We start from the raw sequence: 20,567 nt of genomic DNA on the forward strand, positions 1-20,567 counted from the left end.
TCTGCCTGTACCACCATCCCTGTCAGGGTGTTCCACACACATGTTCTTTTATTTAATATTTCATTAAGACTTGAGTAATGTTGTAAATATATTGTTTGATTAAGCATTCCTTGTTTACATAATTTATTACAGGTTATACATTATTGCATATATTATTACATCACCATGTCATAAGTGCGCATCTTGCTAAAAGTAAAAACGAAGAATACACTTTTGTCTCAGTCTCCCTATATTTTTCTTCCAGTTAATTTTATGTCCTGGAGTAACAAAACATAACAGCACCTGCCACGCTTTGTGTAAAGAACATGTCTCTGGCATCCCCTCCCCCATACCTTCCTCCAGTCACTTTAAAATGATGTCCCCTGGTATTAGCCATTCATAAAGTGTAAAAGAGATGCAAGAGTGAATACCCGACTGCTGGAAAATGATGCTGGAAAAGTAGTAATGGGGGACAATGAAAGGCAGATAAAGTAAATAAGTATTTTGTGAATAATCTTCATGGTGGAAGACGCTAGCAGCATAGGGTCATAAAGTGTGTGAGGTTACCAGTACTGGAGAGAAGATTCTTGGGAAACTGAAAGGTTTGAAAGTACTGTACCAGCGACCCGGCTTCAGTTCCCGCCACTGCCTGTAAGGATTAGGATTAGGTACATTCTCCCTGTGACTGTGTGGGTTTCCTCCGGATGCTCCAGTTTCCTCCCACAGGGTGGTGGTGGAGGGAGTACATTCAGATTGGAGGATTGTGACTAGTGGTGTCCCCACAAGGATCTGTTCTGGGACCTCTACTTTTCGTGATTTTTATTAACGACCTGGATGTGGGGGTAGAAGGGTGGGTTGGCAAGTTTGCGGACGACACAAAGGTTGGTGGTGTTGTAGATAGTGTAGAGGATTGTCAAAGATTGCAGAGAGACATCGATAGGATGCAGAAGTGAGCTGAGAAGTGGCAGATGGAGCTCAACCTGGAGAAGTGTGAGGTGGTACACTTTGGAAGGACAAACTCCAAGGCAGAGTACAAAGTAAATGGCAGGATACTTGGTAGTGTGGAGGAGTAGAGGGATCTCGGGGTACATGTCCACAGATCCCTGAAAGTTGCCTCACAGGTAGATAGGGTAGTTAAGAAAGCTTATGGGGTGTTAGCTTTCATAAGTTGAGGGATAGAGTTTAAGAGTCGCGATGTAATGATGCAGCTCTATAAAACTCTGGTTAGGCCACACTTGGAGTACTGTGTCCAGTTCTGGTCACCTCACTATAGGAAGGATGTGGAAGCATTGGAAAGGGTACAGAGGAGATTTACCAGGATGCTGCCTGGTTTAGAAAGCATGCATTATGATCAGAGATTAAGGGAGCTCGAGCTTTACTCTTTGGACAGAAGGAGGATGAGAGGAGACATGATAGAAGTGTACAAGATAATAAGAGGAATAGATAGAGTGGATAGCCAGCGCTTCTTCCCCAGGGCACCACTGCTCAATACAAGAGGACATGGCTTTGAGGTAAGGAGTGGGAAGTTCAAGGGGGATATTAGAGGAAGGTTTTTTACTCAGAGAGTGGTTGTGCGTGGAATGCACTGCCTGAGTCAGTGGTGGAGACAGATACACTAGTGAAGTTTAAGAGACTACTAGACAGATATATGGAGGAGTTTAAGGTGGGGGCTTATATGGGAGGCAGGGTTTGAGGGTCGACACAACATTGTGGGCTGAAGGGCCTGTACTGTACTATTCTATGTTCTATGTTAGTCCAAGGACATACTGGTTGGTAGGTTAATTGGTCATTGTAAATTCTCCTGTGATTAGGGTAGGAGTAAATAGGAGGAATGGGCGGCACAGCTCAAAGGGCTGGAAGGGTCTATTCCGCAGTAAGTCAATAAATATTTGCAGACTGTACCTTTACTCGCTACAGTTTGATTGCATTTGTTCACCTGACCAGGAGAAAAGGCCTTACATATTTAAATAATTGAGATCATCTACAATTTTCCAATTTTTGGATGATATCTGTATGCTATTTCAATTGCAATTTAATTAGCTTGGCTAACATGCAGAAACCAACAATCTACCAATAACTGAGTGGAGCTGAGGTGTTTTAAGCTGACATAAATTGGTTTTTAAAATCCATCTTAAATTATGTGGAATTTTTTCAAGAAAATATTGAATAAAAGTTTGAAATATTGTCAAGTCTGTACAGAACTTGAGAACATTAGAAACCATAGAAACTACAGCACAGAAACAGGCCTTTTGGCCCTTCTTGGCTGTGCCAAACCATTTTCTGCCTAGTCCCACTGACCTGCACACGGACCATATCCTTCCATACACCTCCCATCCATGTATCTGTCCAATTTATTCTTAAATGTTAAAAAAGAACCCGCATTTACCACCTCGTCTGGCAGCTCATTCCATACTCCCACCACTCTCTGTGTGAAGAAGCACCCCCCAATGTTCGCTTTAAACTTTTCCCCCGTCACCCTTAACCCATGTCCCCTGGTTTTTTTCTCCCCTTGCCTCAGTGGAAAAAGCCTGCTTGCATTCACTCTATCTATACCCATCATAATTTTATATACCTCTATCAAATCTCCCCTCATTCTTCTACGCTCCAGGGAATAAAGTCCTAACCTATTCAACCTTTCTCTGTAACTGAGTTTCTCAAGTCCTGGCAACATCCTTGTAAACCTTCTCTGCACTCATTTAACCTTATTAATATCATTCCTGTAATTTGGTGACCAAAACTGAACACAATACTCCAGATTTGGCCTCACCAATGCCTTATACAACCTCATCATAACATTCCAGCTCTTATACTCAATACTTTGATTAATAAAGGCCAATGTACCAAAAGCTCTCTTTACAACCCTATCTACCTGTGATGCTACTTTTAGGGAATTTTGTATTTGTATTCCCAGATCCCTCTGTTCCACTGCACTCCTCAGTGCCTTACCATTAACCCTGTATGTTCTACCTTGGTTTGTCCTTCCAACGTGCAATACCTCACACTTGTCTGTATTAAACTCCATCTGCCATTTTTGAGCCCATTTTTCCAGCTGGTCCAAGTCCCTCTGCAGGCTCTGAAAACCTTCCTCACTGTCTACTACACCTCCAATCTTTGTATCATCAGCAAATTTGCTGATCCAATTTACCACATTATCATCCAGATCATTGATCTAGATGACAAATAACAATGCGTTAACAAATAACAGGGATCAGCACTGATCCCTGTGGCACACCACTAGTCACAGGCCTCCACTCAGAGAAGCAATTCTCTACTACCACTCTTTGGCTTCTTCCATTGAGCCAACGTCTAATCCAATTTACCACCTCTCCATGTATACCTAGTGACTGAATTTTCCTAACTAACCTCCCATGCGGGACCTTGTCAAAGGCCTTGCTGAAGTCCATGTAGACAATATCCACTGCCTTCCCTTCATCCACTTCCCTGGTAACCTCCTCGAAAAACTCCAATAGATTGGTCAAACATGACCTACCACGCACAAAGCCATGTTGACTCTCCCTAATAAGTACCTGGCTATGCAAATGCTTGTAGATCCTGTCTCTTAGTACTCCCTCCAATAACTTACCTACTACCGACGTTAAACTTACTGGCCTATAATTTCCTGGATTACTTTTTGATCCTTTTTTAAACAACGGAACAACATGAGCCACTCTCCAATCCTCCGGCACCTCACCTGCAGACAGCGACATTTTAAATATTTCTGCCAGGGCCCCTGCAATTTCAACACTAGTCGCCTTCAAGGTCCGAGGGAACACCCTGTCAGGTCCCGGGGATTTATCCACTTTGGCAAGGACCTCCTCCTTTTCGATCTGTACAGTTTCCATGGTCTCACTACTTGTTTCCCTTAATTCCATAGACTTCATGCCAGTTTCCTTAGTAAATACAGACGCAATAAACCTATTTAAGATCTCCCCCATTTCCTTTGGTTCCGCACATAGCCGACCACTCTGATCTTCAAGAGGACCAATTTTATCCCTTACAATCCTTTTGCTCTTAATATACCTGTAATAGCTCTTTGGATTATCCTTCACCTTGACTGCCAAGGCAACCTCATGTCCTTTTTTAGCCCTCCTGATTTCTTTCTTAAGTATTTTCTTGCACTTCTTATACTCCTCAAGCATCTTATTTACTCCCTGTTTCCTATACATTTCATACAACTCCCTCTTCTTTATCAGAGTTGCAATATCCCTTGAGAACCAAGGTTCCTTATTCCTATTCACTTTGCCTTTAATCCTGACAAGAACATACAAATTCTCCACTTTCAAAATTTCTCCTTTGAAGGCTTCCCACCTACCGATCACATCCTTGCCAGAGAACAACCTGTCCCAATGCACGCTTTTTAGATCCTTTCTCATTTCTTCAAATTTGGCCTTCTTCCAGTTAAGAACCTCAACCCTAGGACCAGATCTATCCTTGTCCATGATCAAGTTGAAACTAATGGTGTTATGATCACTGGAACCAAAGTGCTCCCCTACACAGACTTCCGTCACTTGTCCTAACTCGTTTCTTAACAGGAGATCCAATATTGCATCCCCTCTAGTTGGTCCCTCTGTATATTGATTTAGAAAACTTTCCTGAACACATTTTACAAACTCTAAACCATCTAGACCCCTAACAGTATGGGAGTTCCAATCAATATATGGAAAATTAAAATCCCCTACCACCACAACTTTGTTTCCTGCAGTTGCCTGCTATCTCTCTGCAGATTTGCTCTTCCAATTCTCGTTGACTATTGGGTGGTCTGTAATACAATCCCACTAATGTGGCCATACCTTTCCTGTTTCTCAGCTCCACCCATAAGGACTCAGTAGACAAGCCCTCTAATCTGTCCTGCCTGAGCACTGCTCTAATATTTTCGCTAACAAGCAATGCTACTCCCCCACCTTTCATTCCTCTGTCTCGATCACATCTCAATGCGGTATACTTGTTGTTGAGGGGAATGGCCACAGTGGAACCCTGCTCTGCTTGCCCTTTCCTCTTCTCTCGCCTGACAGTGACCTAATTTCCTGTCCTCTGCTCCTTTGGTGTAACTACCTCCCTGTAGCTACTGTCTATAATGTCCTCATTCTCCCGAATGATCCGCAGGTCATCCAGCTCCTGCTCCAGTTCCCTAACGCGGTTTGTTAGGAGCTGCAGCTGGATGCACTTCTTGCAGGTGTCGTTGTCAGGGACACCGGAGGGCTCCCTGACTTCCCACATCCTGCAAGAGGAGCATTGCAACATCCTGCCCGGCATTTTCTCTACACTAGACAATCTGAATAAAAAACTTACCAGAACCTACCCTGGCCTCTGCCTGTTCTCACCGAAGCCTGTTGAGCCAAAGCCGTCCGAATCTGACTCAGTCCACTCCGACGATGGCCGCTGTATATGGTGGTCTGCTTTTTAAACCTTGGCGTGCTACGTCACGCGCCTGCGCACTGCAGACCCTTCTCCCCGAGCAGTGTTTAAGGGAAAAAAAATGACTTTTTCTCCCCGAATTCTTCCACTCTCTTCTTCAGCTGCTTGCTTCGACTGAAACAAGAACCATTGAAATTTTCTCTTTTTAAACCTTGGCGTGCTACGTCACGCGCCTGCGCACTGCAGACCCTTCTCCCCGAGCAGTGTTTAAGGAAAAAAATGACTTTTTCTACCCGAATTCTTCCACTCTCTTCTTCAGCTGCTTGCTTACTTGCATGATTACTTGCATCACTATAGGAAGGATGTGGAAGCATTGGAAAGTGTACAGAGGAGATTTACCAGGATGCTGCCTGGTTTAGAGAGTATGCATTGTGATCAGAGATTAAGGGAGCTAGGGCTTTACTCTTTGGAGAGAAGGAGGATGAGAGGAGATATGATAGAGGTGTACAAGATAATAAGAGGAATAGATAGAGTGGATAGTCAGCGCCTCTTCCCCAGGGCACCACTGCTCAATACAAGAAGACATGGCTTTAAGGTAAGGGATGGGAAGTTCAAGGGGGATATTAGAGGAAGGTTTTTCACTCAGAGAGTGGTTGATGCGTGGAATGCACTGCCTGAGTCAGTGGTGGAGGCAGATACACTAGTGAAGTTTAAGAGACTACTAGACAGGTATATGGAGGAATTTAAGGTGGGGGGTTATATGGGAGGAAGGGTTTGAGGGTCGCCACAACATTGTGGGCCAAAGGGCCTGTAATGTGCTGTACTGTTCTATGTTCTATACTTCCATCAAATCTGAATAGACATTGTAAGTGTTGTTACTTCAATGTAGTTGTGTTATTTCTGTTGTATAATATAACAATAAAAAGATTTTAAAAGAAAAGAAATCTGAAGGTAAAAGCCATTTCTTCAGGATGAAAAGAATGCAGCTTGTGGGAGTTCTTTTATCTTGTGTATTGCTTTTACAGATTGAGGAATCTGCCATACAAATACATGATTCAGAATTACGCAAAGTATTAAACCTCACCACAGCAGACTTGCGTTTCGCAGACTTTCTGGTGAAGCATGTAACTGAAAATAGGGATGATGTGTTTCTCGATGGGACCGGTTGGGAAGGAGGAGATGAGTGGATCCGGGCGCAGTTTTCACTCTATATTCATTCCCTTCTTGCCACAACTTTGCAGCCAGGTGAGAATTCAACTTTAAACTTAATTAAAAACTGTTTTTAACAACTAGTAGTATCATCAATAGGATGGATCTCCATGTATCTGCATAATGTATTTGATGTTTCCAGGCACTTTGTGTCTGAACAGTCCTGACCCCTGCCCAGGCAAATTGGTTCTTTTCTTACATTGAATATTTTGTCTGCTTTGGCCTGTTTGGGTTTAGCTGCCCTGACTGTTTTTTGGTAAATGAAAACCATGGGGTCTAGTCCAACTGGTCCAGGTGACTTATCTACCTTCAGAGTTTTCTGCTTCCCAAGCATCTTCTCCTCAGTATCAACATCACTCACTCCTGACCTCTGACACTCTTGAATTTCTGGAATACTGCAGTTGTCTCCCACAGCGAAGATTGATTCAAAATACTTATTAAGTTCCTCTGCCATTTCTTTGTCCCCCATAACTACCTCTCCAGCGTCATTTTCCAAAGGTCCGATATCTACTCTCACCTTCCTTTTACCTTTCTTTTACTCTTTATATATCTGAAAAAGCTTCTTTTATATTATCGGCTAGCTTAACTTCATATTTCATCTTATCTCTCTTTATAGCTTTTTAGTTGCCTTCTGTTGGTTTTTAAAAGCTTCCCAATCTTCTAGCTTCCCACAAATTGTTGCTATTTTGTATGTCCTCTCCTTTCCTTTTTTGCTGCCCTTGACTTGCCTTGTCAGCCACAGTTACCTCTTCCTCCCTTTAGAATACTTACTCATCTTTGGAATGTATCTATCCTGTGCTTTCTGATTTCCCCCAGAAATTCCAGCCACTACTGTTCCCCGCTTTGTCCCCTTCCAATCAACTATGGACAGCTAACAACAGGAATTCTGCAGATGCTGGAAATTCAAGCAACACACATCAAAGTTGCTGGTGAACACAGCAGGCCAGGCAGCATCTCTAGGAAGAGGTACAGTTGACGTTTCAGGCCGAGACCCTTCGTCAGGACTAACTATGGACAGCTCCTCTCTTATACCTCTGTAATTTCCTTTACTCTAGTACTGATACATCTGACTTTCTCTTCTCCCACTCAAACTGCAGGGTTAATTCTATTGTATTATGATCACTTGCCTCCAAAGGATTCCTTTACCTTAAGCTCCCTAATCAAATCTGATTCGTTACACAGCACCCAGTCCAGAATTGCAGTTCCCAACTGATCTTAACCACAAGCTGCTCTAGAAGACGGCCATCTCCATAGGCATTCTACAAATTCCCTCTATTGGGATCCAGCACCAACCCAATTTTCCGAATCTACCTGCATATTGAAATCCCCCATGACTATTGTAACGTTGCCTTTTTTACAGGTGTTTTTTTATTTCCTGTTGTAATTTATATACCACATCCTGACTACTGCTCAGAAGTCTGTATATAACTCAAATCAGGGTCTTTTTACCCATGCAGTTTATTAACTTTACCCACAAGGATTCTGTATCTCCTGATCTTATCTAAACTCTTTCCAAAGTTTTGAATTTATCCTCTGCCTACCTGCCAGTCATAAGATCATAAGACCATAAGATATAGGAGCAGAAGTAGGCCATTTGGCCCATCAACTCTGCTCTGCCATTCATAGAACATAGACGTAGAATAGTACAGCACAGTACAGGCCCTTCGGCCCAGAATGTTGTGCCTACCCTCAAACCCTGCCTCCCATATAAGCCCCCACCTTAAGTTCCTCCATATACCTGTCTAGTAGTCTCTTAAACTTCACGAGTGAATCTGCCTCCACCACTGACTCAGGCAGTGCATTCCACGTGCCAACCACTCTCTGAGTAAAAAACCTTCTTCTAATATCTCCCTTGAACTTCTCACCCCTTACCTTAAAGCCATGTCCTCTTGTATTGAACAGTGCCCTGGGGAAGAGGCGCTGGCTATCCACTCTATCTATTCCTCTTATTATCTTGTACACCTCTAATAGGTCTCCTCTCATCCTCCTTCTCTCCAAAGAGTAAAGCCCTAGCTCCCTTAATCTCTGATCATAATGCATACTCTCTAAACCAGGCAGCATCCTGGTAAATCTGCTCTGTACCCTTTCCAATGCTTCCACATCCTTCCTATAGTGAGGTGACCAGAACTGGACACAGTACTCCAAGTGTGGCCTAACCAGAGTTTCATAGAGCTGCATCATTACCTCGCGACTCTTAAACCCTATCCCTCGACATATGAAAGCTAACACCCTATAAGCTTTCTTAACTACCTTATCTACCTGTGACGCAACTTTAAGGGATCTGTGGACATGTACCCCCAGATCCCTCTGCTCCTCCACACTACCAAGTATCCCGCCATTTACTTTGTACTCTGCCTTGGAGTTTGTCCTTCCAAAGTGTACCACCTCACACTTCTCCGGGTTGAATTCCATCTGCCACTAACTCAGCCCACTTCTGCATCCTATCAATGCCTGTCTGCAATCTTCGACAATCCTCTACACTATCTACAACACCACCAACCTTTGTGTCGTCTGCAAACTTGCCAACCCACCCTTCTACCCCCACATCCAGGTCGTTAATAAAAATCACAAAAAGTTGAGGTCCCAGAACAGATCCTTGTGGGATACCACTAGTCACAATCCTCCAATCTGAATGTACTCCCTCCACCACCACCCTCTGTCTTCTGCAGGCAAGCCAATTCTGAATCCACCTGGCCAAACTTCCCTGGATCCCATGCCTTCTGACTTTTTGAATAAGCCTACCGTGTGGAACCTTGTCAAATGCCTTACTAAACTCCATATAGATCACATCCACTGCACTACCCTCATCTATATGCCTGGTCACCTCCTCAAAGAGCTCTATAAGGCTTGTTAGACACGATCTGCCCTTCACAAAGCTAAGCTGACTGTGTCTGATCAGACCATGATTCTCTAAATGCCCAGAGATCCTATCTCCAAGAGTCTTTTCCAACAGCTTTCCCACCACAGATGTAAGGCTCACTGGTCTATAATTACCCGGACTATCCCTACTACCTTCTTTGACCAAGGGGACAACATTCACCTCCCTTCAGTCCTCCAGTACCATTCCCATAGACAACGAGGACTTAAAGACCCTAGCCAGAGGCTCAGCAATCTCTTTCCTTGCCTCGTGGAGCAGCCTGGGGAATATTCTGTCAGGCCCTGGGGTCTTATCTGTCCTAGTGTATTTTAACAACTCCAACACCTCCTCTCCCTTCATATCAATGTAGTCCAGAACATCAACCTCACTCATATTGTCCTCACAGCCATCAAGTTCCCTCACATTGGTGTACCGAAGAGAATTATTTTTGAGGACCTCGGTCACTTCCACAGCCTCCAGGCACATCTTCCCACCTTTAACTCTAATCAGTCCTACCTTCACTCCTGTCATCCTTTTTTTCTTCACATAATTGAAGAATGCCTTGGGGTTTTCCTTTACCCTACTCACCAAGGCCTTCTCATGCCCCCTTCCTACTCTTCTCAGCCCCTTCTTAAGCTGCTTTCTTGCTACCCCATATTCCTCAATAGACCCATCTGATCCTTGCTCTGTAAACCTCATATATGCTGCCTTCTTCCACCTGACTAGATTTTCCACCTCACTTGCATCCGTGGTTCCTTCACCCTACCATTCTTTATCTTCCTCACCAGGACAAATCTATCCCTAATATCCTGCAAGAGATCTCTAAACATCGACCACATGTCCATAGTACATTTCCCTGCAAAAACATCATCCCAATTCATACCCGCAAGTTTTAGCCTGAAGCCTCATATTTTGCCCTTCCCCAATTAAAAATGTTCCTGTCCTCTCTGATTCTATCCTTTTCCATGATAATGCTAAAGGCCAGGGAGCGGTGGTCACTGTCCCCCAGATACTCACCCACTGAGACATCTGTGACCTGACCCGGTTCGTTACCTAATACTAGATTTAGTATGGCATTCCCCCTCGTCGCCCTGTCAACATACTGTGCCAGGAATCTGTCCTGGACACACTTAACAAACTCTGCCCCGTCCAAACCCTAGGACCTAATCAGGTGCCAATCAATATTAGGGAAGTTAAAGTCACCCATGATAACAACTCTGTTATTTTTGCACCTTTCAAAATTTGCCTCCTAATCTGCTCCTCAGTATCTCTGCTGCTACCAGGGGGCCTATAGAATACCCCCAGTAGAGTAACTGCTCCCTTCCTGTTCCTGACTTCCACCCATACTGACTCAAAAGAGGATCCTGCTACATTACCCACCCTTTCTGTAGCTGTAATAGTATCCCTGACGAGTAATGCCATCCCTCCTCCCCTTTGCCCCCCGTCTATCCCTTTTAAAGCACTGAAATCCAGGAATATTGAGAATCTATTCCTGCCCTGGTGCCAGCCAAGTCTCTGTAATGGCCACTACATCATAATTCCATGTATGTATGCAAGCTGTCAGTTCATCACCTTTGTTCCTGATGCTTCTTGCATTGAAGTACACACATTTCAGCCCTTCTACATTACTACTTTACTCCCTTTACACCCTTTATTCAATCATGGTTGATCCAATTCTTTCAGTCATCCCCACTCCCCTGCCTTCTCCCCATACCCTTTGATGCCCTGGCTAATCAAGAACCTATCTATCTCTGCATTAAATGCACCCAATGACTTGGCCTCCACAGCCGCGGGTGTCAACAAATTCCATAGATTTACCACCCTCTGACTAAAGTAATTTCTCTGCATCTCAGTTCTAAAAGGACGTCCTTCAATCCTGAAGTCATGCTGTCTTGTCCTAGAATCCCCTACCATGGGAAATAACTTTGCCATATCTAATCTGTTCAGGCCTTTTAAAATTTTGAATGTTTCTATGAGATCCCCCCTCATTCTCCTGAACTCCAAGGAATACAGCCCAAGAGCTGGCATACGTTCTTCATACGGTAACCCTTTCATTCCTGGAATCGGTCCTTTTGATACAGTATGTATCCTTGGATGTTAAGTTCCCAGCTACGATTTTCTTTCAGTCACTTTTCAATGATGCTCACAATACCATACCTGCTAATCTCAAGTTCAAGTTTGTTTAATTTTCATTCAACCATATATGAATACCCAAGAATACAGCCAAGGTGCAAAACACATGCCAAGATGCTTACAGCACAAGGCCCAAATATGATATCAGTATTCATATAGTCACACAGCAAAAAACATAATATAGCCAATTCCCTGAGTGACGTGTCCTGTAAATTGATGGTGCATGGGTGTTATTGGCAGGAACAAGCAGCCATCAGCGGTATACAGACAAACATACACGCAATCCAGCTTGATTTTCACCGAGTGAAAACTGAAATATAGCACCAACTGGAGGGGCCAGACCCAATCTAGCACTACCTCGGTGTATCCCCTCCTGGACTGCTGCAACAGCTAGCCTGTGGCATGAGCGCTAGTGCTCGCTACAACTGAGGCAGTAATTTACATTACCAATGTCCCAACAGGGTCTTGAAATCGCAAGAAAAATGTTCAAGACAATCACTGGCTATTAGACCGTACAACGACTCTGATATCTATCTGAAGCAGGTAGCAACGTGGTCCGCAGCAGTCCAGCTTCTCCACCAATGAGTCGCTTGCTGATGGGGTAGACCTGCAGTACACCAAGTTTTTAATGCCCAAGCTTGTCCTGCAGTTGTAAAAAAGACAAAGACACCTTTAATTGGCATCAAGGAGCTGACTGTGTCTGAGCACAGCTCCATACAAGACCATAAGATACAGGAGCAGAATTAGGCCATTTGGCCCATGGAGTTTGCTCCGCCATTTCATCATGGCTGATCCGATTTTCCTCTCAGTCCCAATATCCTGCCTTCTCCCTGTATCTCTTAATGCCCTAACCAATCAAGAATCTATCAACCTCTGCTTTAAATATAATATTAGTGGTAAGACTCTTGGCAGTGTAGAGGATCAGTGAGATCTTGGGGTCCATGTCCATAGGACTCTCAAAGCTGCTGTGCAGGTTGGCAGTGTTGTTAAGAAGGCATATGATGTGTTGGCCTTCATCAACCATGGGATTGAGTTCAAGAGCTGTGAGGTAATGTTACAGTTATGCAAGACCTTAGTTAGACCCCACTTTGGAGTACTGTGTTTAGTTCTGGTCATCTCACTACAGAAAGAATATGGATGCTTATAGAGAGAGTGCAGAGGAGATTTGCAAGGACGTTGCCTGGATTGGAGAGCATATCTTATAAGAATAGGTTGAGTGAGATTGGCCTTTTCTCCTTGGAGTGCTGGAGGATGAGAGGTGACCTGATTGGTGTATAAGATGATGAGAGGCATTGATTGTGTGGATAGCCAGAGGCTTTTTCCCAGGGTTGAAATGGCTAACACGAGGGTCACAGTTTTAAGGTGCTTAGAAGTAGGTACAAGGGGGATGTCAGAGGTAAATTTTTCACACAGAGAGTGGTGGGTGCGTGGAATACACTGCCAGCAAAGGTAGTAGAGGCGAGTACAATAGGGTCTTTTAAAAAACTCATAGATGGGTACATGGAGCTTAGAAAAATAGAGGGCTATGTGGTAGGGAAATTCTAAAGAGCTTCTAGAGTAGGTTACATGGTTGGCACAACATTTTGGGCTGAAGGGCCTGTAATGTCCTATAGATTTCAATGTTTCATAGAACATAGAATAGTACAGCACAGTACAGGCCCTTCGGCCCACGATGTTGTGCCGACCCTCAAACCCTGCCTCCCATATAAGCCCCCACCTTGGATTCCTCCATATACCTGTCTAGTAGTCTCTTAAACTTCACTAGTGTATCTGCCTCCACCACTGACTCAGGCAGTGCATTCCACGCACCAACCACTCTCTGAGTAAAAAACCTTCCTCTAATATCCCCCTTGAACTTCCCACCCCTTAACTTAAAGCCATGTCCTCTTGTATTAAGCAGTGGTGCCCTGGGAAAGAGGCGCTGGCTATCCACTCTATCTATTCCTCTTATTATCTTGTACACCTCTATCATGTCTCCTCTCATCCTCCTTCTCTCCAAAGAGTAAAGCCCTAGCTCCCTTAATCTCTGATCATAATGCATACCTTCTAAACCAGGCACCATCCTGGTAAGTCTCCTCTGTACCCTTTCCAATGCTTCCACATCCTTCCTATAGTGAGGTGTATTTAGTATATTTCTATACTAAATATACATAAAAACTTGCCCTCCACAGTTGCCTGTAGCAAATAATGCCCACAGATTTGATACTCTCTGGCTAAAGAAATTCTTCCTCATCTCTGTTCTAAAAGGATGCCCCTCTATTCTGAGGCTGTGTCCTCTGGGCTTAGAAACACCCATTCTATTAAGCCCTTTCACCATTCGATTGGTTTCAATGAGGTCATCCCTCATTCTTCTGAATACCCAGAGCCATCAAACACTGAATAACAAGCCATTCAATCGTGGATAATTTTCGTGAGCCATCTTTGAACTCTCTCCAATTTCAGCACATCCTTTTTAAGACAATGGGCCCAAAACACCTCACAATACTCCAAGTGATGCCTCTCCATTGCTTTATAAAGTTTCAACATTACATCCTTGCTTTTATATTCTAGTCCGCTTGAAATGAATGGTAACATCGTATTTGCCTTCCACATCGCAGGTTCGTCCTGCAAGTTAACCTTTAGGAATTCTGCACAAGAGCTCCCAAGTCCCTTTGTGCCTCGGTTTTTTGTATTTTCTTTCCATTTAGAAAATAGTCAACCTTTTCATTTCTACCAAAGTGCGTGACCATACACTTCCCGACACTGTATTCTATCTGCCACATCTTTGCTCATTCTCCTAATCTATCTGTTTCTGTAGCCTGTCTACCTTCTGAACACTCTGCCCCTCAACGTATCTTTGTATTTTCTGTAAATTTTGCAATAAAGCCATGAATTCCATCATCTAAATCATTAACATATAACGTAAAAAGAATTCCAACAGAAAGCAACTAAAAAAGTCATTAAGAAAGTGAAGGTGGAAGATAAAAGTAAGCTAGCCAATAATATTAAAAAGCATACCAAAGGTTTCTTCAGATACATAAAGTGTAAATGGGAGGCAAGAGTGGATATCAGAATGTTGGAAAATGATGCTGGAGAAGTTGTAATGGGATAATGAAATGGTGGATGAACTGAATAAGTATTTTGCATCTGGCTTCTCTGTGGGAGACGCTAGCAGCATTGTGGAAGTTCCAGGTGTCATGGGCATGAAGTGTGTGAATTTACCATAACTAGAGAGAAGGTAATTGGGAAACTGAAAGGTGTGAAGGTAGATAGGTCACCTGACCAGATGGTGTACACTCCAGAGTTCTGAAAAAGGTAGCTGAAGAGATCATGGGGCATTATTCGTGAATTGAATTGACTTTATTTCTTACATGCTTCACATACATGAGGAATAAAAATCTTTACATTACCTCTCTGTCTAAATGTGCAATCATAGTAATTTATGTAACTCTCAGTTTGGCTAGCAACCTAATATAGGGGATGATAGCCCCCGGCCCAGCCAAACTTAAGAAATCTCATTTGGGTGGATACTGCACGATGTGTCCCCTGTTACAAATCAGTACAACGAAATAACAAACAGTACACAATATGCGATTAATCAACTGGAGCTTTATAATTCTTAATTTGACTATATGGTTAGTAAAGAAAAGGGGCCATCCTCATGAAACAGTTTAATACGCATCGTTGGAACTCACTGATAAGGCTATTCGTCCACCATCGGCCTCCTCCGATCGTCACTGACCTTTGGACCCTCGGTCTAAGTCCACCCCGTCCGGCGGTCTACCAACTCTCTGCATTCGTGTCTTCTTTCCTTATCTCCCCCCGGCAAAAGACTGCGAATTCCTGACTCCCAGACACACAAGAAAGAACAACATCCCACTCATTGTCTAACGTGCCCCATTATCCCTAGTCATAACCCAAACATTGCTGCTACAGAGAAACCATTACTTAGCAGTGGAACATTACAGAGAAGCCATTACATTAGCAGTGAATCCTTACAGCGTGTTACATTTATAATAATTTATAGTAAATAGAACAGGCAATGTAACAATGATCTTTCAAGAATCACTCCACTCTTCAAGAAGGGAGAGAGGCAGAAGAAAGTAAACTATAGGCCAGTTAGTCTGATCTCAGTGGTTGGGAAGATGTTGGAGTCGATTGTTAAGTATGACGTCTCTGGGTACTTGGAGGCACATGGTAAAAAAGACCTTAGTCAGCATGGTTTTCTCAAGGGAAATTTGCTTGATAAATCTCTTGGAATTCTTTGAAGAAATAACATGCAGGGTAGGCAAAGCCGAATCAATTCTTGTTGTGTGCTGGGATTTTCAGAAGGTCTTTCACAAGGTGCCACACGTGAAGCTGCTTAACAAGCTACGAACCCAAGGTATAACAGGAAAGGTTCTACGATGGATAACGCTTTGGCTGACTGGTAGGAGGCAAAGAGTGGGAATAAAGGGAGCCTTTTCTCTCTGACTTCCGGTTACTAGTGGTGTTCCACAAGGGTCTATATTGGGACCGATTCTTTTTATGTTATGTGTCAATGATTTGGATGATGGAAATGATGGCTTTGTTGCAAAGTTTGCAAATAATTATAAATATAGGTGAAGAGATAGCTAGGTTTGAGGAAGTAGAGATAGGTTTGAGGAAGTTGCTGAAGGAGAATGGTCAAGGAAATGGCAAATGGAGTGTATGGTGATGAACTTTGGTAGAAGAAATGAAAGGGTTTGCTATTTTCTAAATGGAGAGAAAATACAAAAATCTTGGGTGCAAAGGGACTTGGGAGTCCATGTGCAGGACTCCCTAAAGGTTAATTTTCGTTAATTTGCAGATAATCCAAAGAGCTTTTACAAGTATATTAAGAGCAAAAGGATTGTAAGGGATAAAATTGGTCCTCTTGAAGATCAGAGTGGTCGGCTTTGTGCGGAACCAAAGGAAATGGGGGAGACCTTAAATAGGTTTTTTGCATCTGTATTTACTTAGGAAGCTGGCATGAAATCTATGGAATTGAGGGAATCAAGTAGTGAGACCATGGAAACTGTACAGATTGAAAAGGAGGAGATGCTTGCTGTCTTTAGGAAAATTAAAGTGGATAAATCCCCAGGACCTGACAGAGTGTTCCCTCGGACCTTGAAGAAGACTAGTGTTGAAATTGCGGGGACCCTGGCAGAAATATTTAAAATGTCGCCGTCTACGGATGAAGTGCTGGAGGATTGGAGAGTGGCTCATGTTGTTCCGTTGTTTAAAAAAGGATCGAAACGTAATCCGGGAAATTATAGGCCGGTGAGTTTAATGTCAGTAGTAGGTAAGTTATTGGAGGGAGTACTAAGAGACAGAATCTACAAGCATTTGGATAGCCAGGGGCTTATTAGGGAGAGTCAACATGGCTTTGTGCGTGGTAGGTCATGTTTGACCAATCTGTTGGAGTTTTTCGAGGAGGTTACCAGGAAAGTGGATGAAGGGAAGGCAGTGAATATTGTCTACATGGACTTCAGTAAGGCCTTTGACAAGGTCCCGCATGGGAGGTTAGTTAGGAAAATTCAGTCGCTAGGTATACATGGAGAAGTGGTAAATTGGATTAGACATTGGCTCGATGGAAGAAGCCAGAGAGTGGTGGTAGAGAATTGCTTCTCTGAGTGGAGGCCTGTGACTGGTGGTGTGCCACAGGGATCAGTGCTGGGTCCATTGTTATTTGTCATCTATATCAATGATCTGAATGATAATGTGGTAAATTGGATCAGCAAATTTGCTGATGATACAAAGATTGGAGATGTAGTAGACAGTGAGGAAGGTTTTCAGAGCCTGCAGAGGGACTTGGACCAGCTGGAAAAATGGGCTGAAAAATGGCAGATGGAGTTTAATACTGACAAGTGTGAGGTATTGCACGTTGGAAGGACAAACCAAGGTAGAACATACAGGGTTAATGGTAAGGCACTGAGGAGTGCAGTGGAACAGAGGGATCTTGGAATACAGATACAAAATTCCCTAAAAGTAGCGTCACAGGTAGATAGGGTCGTAAAGAGAGCTTTTGGTACATTGGCCTTTATTAATCGAAGTATTGAGTATAAGAGCTGGAATGTTATGATGAGGTTGTATAAGGCATTGGTGAGGCCGAATCTGGAGTATTGTGTTCAGTTTTGGTCACCAAATTACAGAAAGGATATAAATAAGGTTGAAAGAGTGCAGAGAAGGTTTACAAGGATGTTGCCGGGACTTGAGAAACTCAGTTACAGAGAAAGGTTGAATAGGTTAGGACTTTATTCCCTGGAGTGTAGAAGAATGAGGGGAGAATTGATAGAGGTATATAAAATTATGATGGGTATAGATAGAGTGAATGCAAGCAGGCTTTTTCCACTGAGGCAAGGGGAGAAAAAACCAGAGGACATGGGTTAAGGGTGAGGGGGGAAAAGTTTAAAGGGAACATTAGTAGGGGCTTCTTCACGCAGAGAGTGGTGGGAGTATGGAATGAGCTGCCAGATGAGGTGGTAAATGCGGGTTCTTTTTTAACATTTAAGAATAAATTGGACAGATACATGGATGGGAGGTGCATGGAGGGATATGGTCCGTGTGCAGGTCAGTGGGACTAGGCAGAAAATGGTTTGGCACAGCCAAGAAGGGCCAAAGGGCCTGTTTCTGTGCTGTAGTTTCTATGGTTCTATGGAGTCTGTGGTGAGGAAGGCAAATGCAATGTTCATTTCAAGAGGACTAGAATATAAAAGCAAGGGTGTATTGCTGAAACTTAATAAAGCACTGATGAGGTCTCACTTGGAGTATTCTGAGCATATGTGTGCCCCTTATCTTCGAAAGGATGTGCTGAAACTGGAGGGGTTTCAAAGGAGCATCACTAAAATGATTCCAAGATTGGATAGTGTGTCATATGAAGAGCATTTGATGGCTCTGGGCCTGTATTCACTAGCATTCAGAAGAAGAGTGGTGACCTTATTGAAACCTATCAAATGATGAAAAGCCTTGATAGACGAAATGTAGAGAGGATGTTTCCAATTGTGGGAGAGTATAGGACCAGGGGGCAGAACCTCAGCATAGAGGGACATTCATTCAGAGTGGAGATGAGGAGTAGTTTCTTTAACCAGAGAGTGCTGAATCTGTGGAATTATTTGCCACAGGCAGCTGTGGAGGCCAAGTCTTTATGTATATTTAAGACAGAGGTTGATAGATTCTTGATTGATTTGGGCATGAAGGAATATAGGGAGAAGGCAGGAGGAGGCGGCTGAAGTGGCAGAGCAGACTCGATGGGCCAAATGGCCTAACTCTGCTCCTATATCTTATGGTCTGTTTGCTTTTATGTTGGCTTTGACTTCTCTTGTTAGCCACAGTTGTGTCAATTTGTCTTGGAATACGTCTTCCTTTTTAGGATGTATATATATCCTGTGCCTTCTGAATTGCTTCCAGAAATTCCAGCCATTGCCACTCTGCTCTCATCCTGTTGTGTTCTTCATTCAGTCAGTTCTGGCCAACTCTTCTCTAATGCCTCACCTCTGTAATTCCCTTTGCTCCACATAATTCTGATGCATCTGACTTTAGCTTCTCCTTTTCAAAATTAAGGGTGAATTTCAATCATGATCACTCTCCCCCTTAGGTTATTTTACCTTCAGCTCTCTAATCAATTCTGGTTCATTGCATAGCTCCTGATACAGAATAGCTGATCAACTGCGAGCTGCTCTAAAAACCCATCTCATTGCGCATTCTGAAATTCCTCCTCTTGGATCCAGCACCAACCTGATTTTCTACACCTACCTGCATATAGAAATCCCCCTGACTATTGTAACATTGCCCTTTTTGCAAGCATTTTCCACCTCCCATTGTAATTTGTAGACCACATCCTTGCTACTGTTTTGGGGTCTGTATACCAGGGGTCCCCAACCTTTTTCGCACTGCGGACCGGTTTCATATTGACAATATTCTTGCAGACCGGCCGACCGGGGGTGGTGGTGGTAGGGTTGCCAACGGACACGAGTAGCCGTCAAATACGCTGGGTTTACCCGGAGAAAGACTACAATGACCATGAAGCCTTGCGCGGGCACCAGCGCGCATGCGTGACTTGTGCATGTGTGTACGTTTTTATTCTACAAATTGTTTTTGGCGATTCTGTTCGGGGCGGGTTAATCACGACTGGAATATAGATGATAAGTGGCTAATACAACTCAATTTCCTTTCTAAAAGGGTTTATCTAAGGGTTAATATTAAACACTCAGCGCATATTTTCCTCGCATGAATATAGTGATAAGTCAATTATCAGGGGAGCTTGAAGTAAGTGTTGAACGAACTTCCAGTAGAAGTGGTAGAGGCAGGTTCGATATTATCATTTAAAGAAAAATTGGATAGGCATATGGACAGGAAAGGATTGGAGGGTTATGGGCTGAGTGCAGGTCGGTGGGACTCAGTGAGTAGCATTCGGCACGGACTAGAAGGGCCGAGATCGCCTGTTTCCGTGCTGTAATTGTTATATGGTTATATAAGTAAGTCAATAGCATCATAACATTTTAAGTAACGTTTGGATATTAAACACGCAACGCATATTTTCCCAGTATGAACATATAAAATCATTGCAACACACCAATATCGCTGAATCAGTGGGAGCCCTGGGCTTGTTTTCCTGCAACAAGACGGTCCTATCAAGGGGTGATGGGAGACAGCGATACTCGAAGGGGGTTCTTTATGTCCAGTCTATTTCGCAATTTAGTTTTTGTTGCATTCATTGCAGAGATATGTTGGAAATGGAAGCAACGTTTTCAGTTGTTTCGTGGCTATCTCAGGATTTTTAGCCTTGACTTTGATCCGGAATGCCGGCAGAGATGTTATGTCAGACATACTTTTCAGCCCGTCGTCATTTGCAAGCTTGAGGAGTTGATCTCCATCCCGCGCTGACATGGATGACGTAATGACCTCGCGTGCGTAATGGCTCAACAGTGGCCATGACAGGGAATGAGGAAAGGTGCAGCTGACTCCTATCGCCAAATCATATCGCTTCCTCACAGCCCGGTAGCGCATGCTTTGCGGCCCGGTGGTTGGGGACCGCTGCTGTATACTACCCCCATAA

General features: G+C 43.5%; 1 protein-coding gene across 2 annotated transcripts in view; it reads left to right on the top strand.

Moving 5' to 3' along the window:
• The window catches only part of avl9 (AVL9 homolog (S. cerevisiase)), a 286,897-nt gene that overhangs the window by 172,132 nt on the left and 94,198 nt on the right, over positions 1-20,567 (top strand). For both annotated transcript variants that reach the window (XR_011885036.1, XM_072251628.1), the window contains exon 12: positions 6,360-6,579. Coding sequence is in view for 1 of the 2 variants with exons in the window: in XM_072251628.1 (XP_072107729.1) it covers positions 6,360-6,579 (220 nt within the window). In the remaining variant the exon portion in view is untranslated. The remainder of the gene's footprint in view (positions 1-6,359; positions 6,580-20,567) is intronic.

This window comes from Mobula birostris, chromosome 1, assembly GCF_030028105.1.
Source record: "Mobula birostris isolate sMobBir1 chromosome 1, sMobBir1.hap1, whole genome shotgun sequence".
NCBI lineage: Eukaryota > Metazoa > Chordata > Chondrichthyes > Myliobatiformes > Myliobatidae > Mobula > Mobula birostris.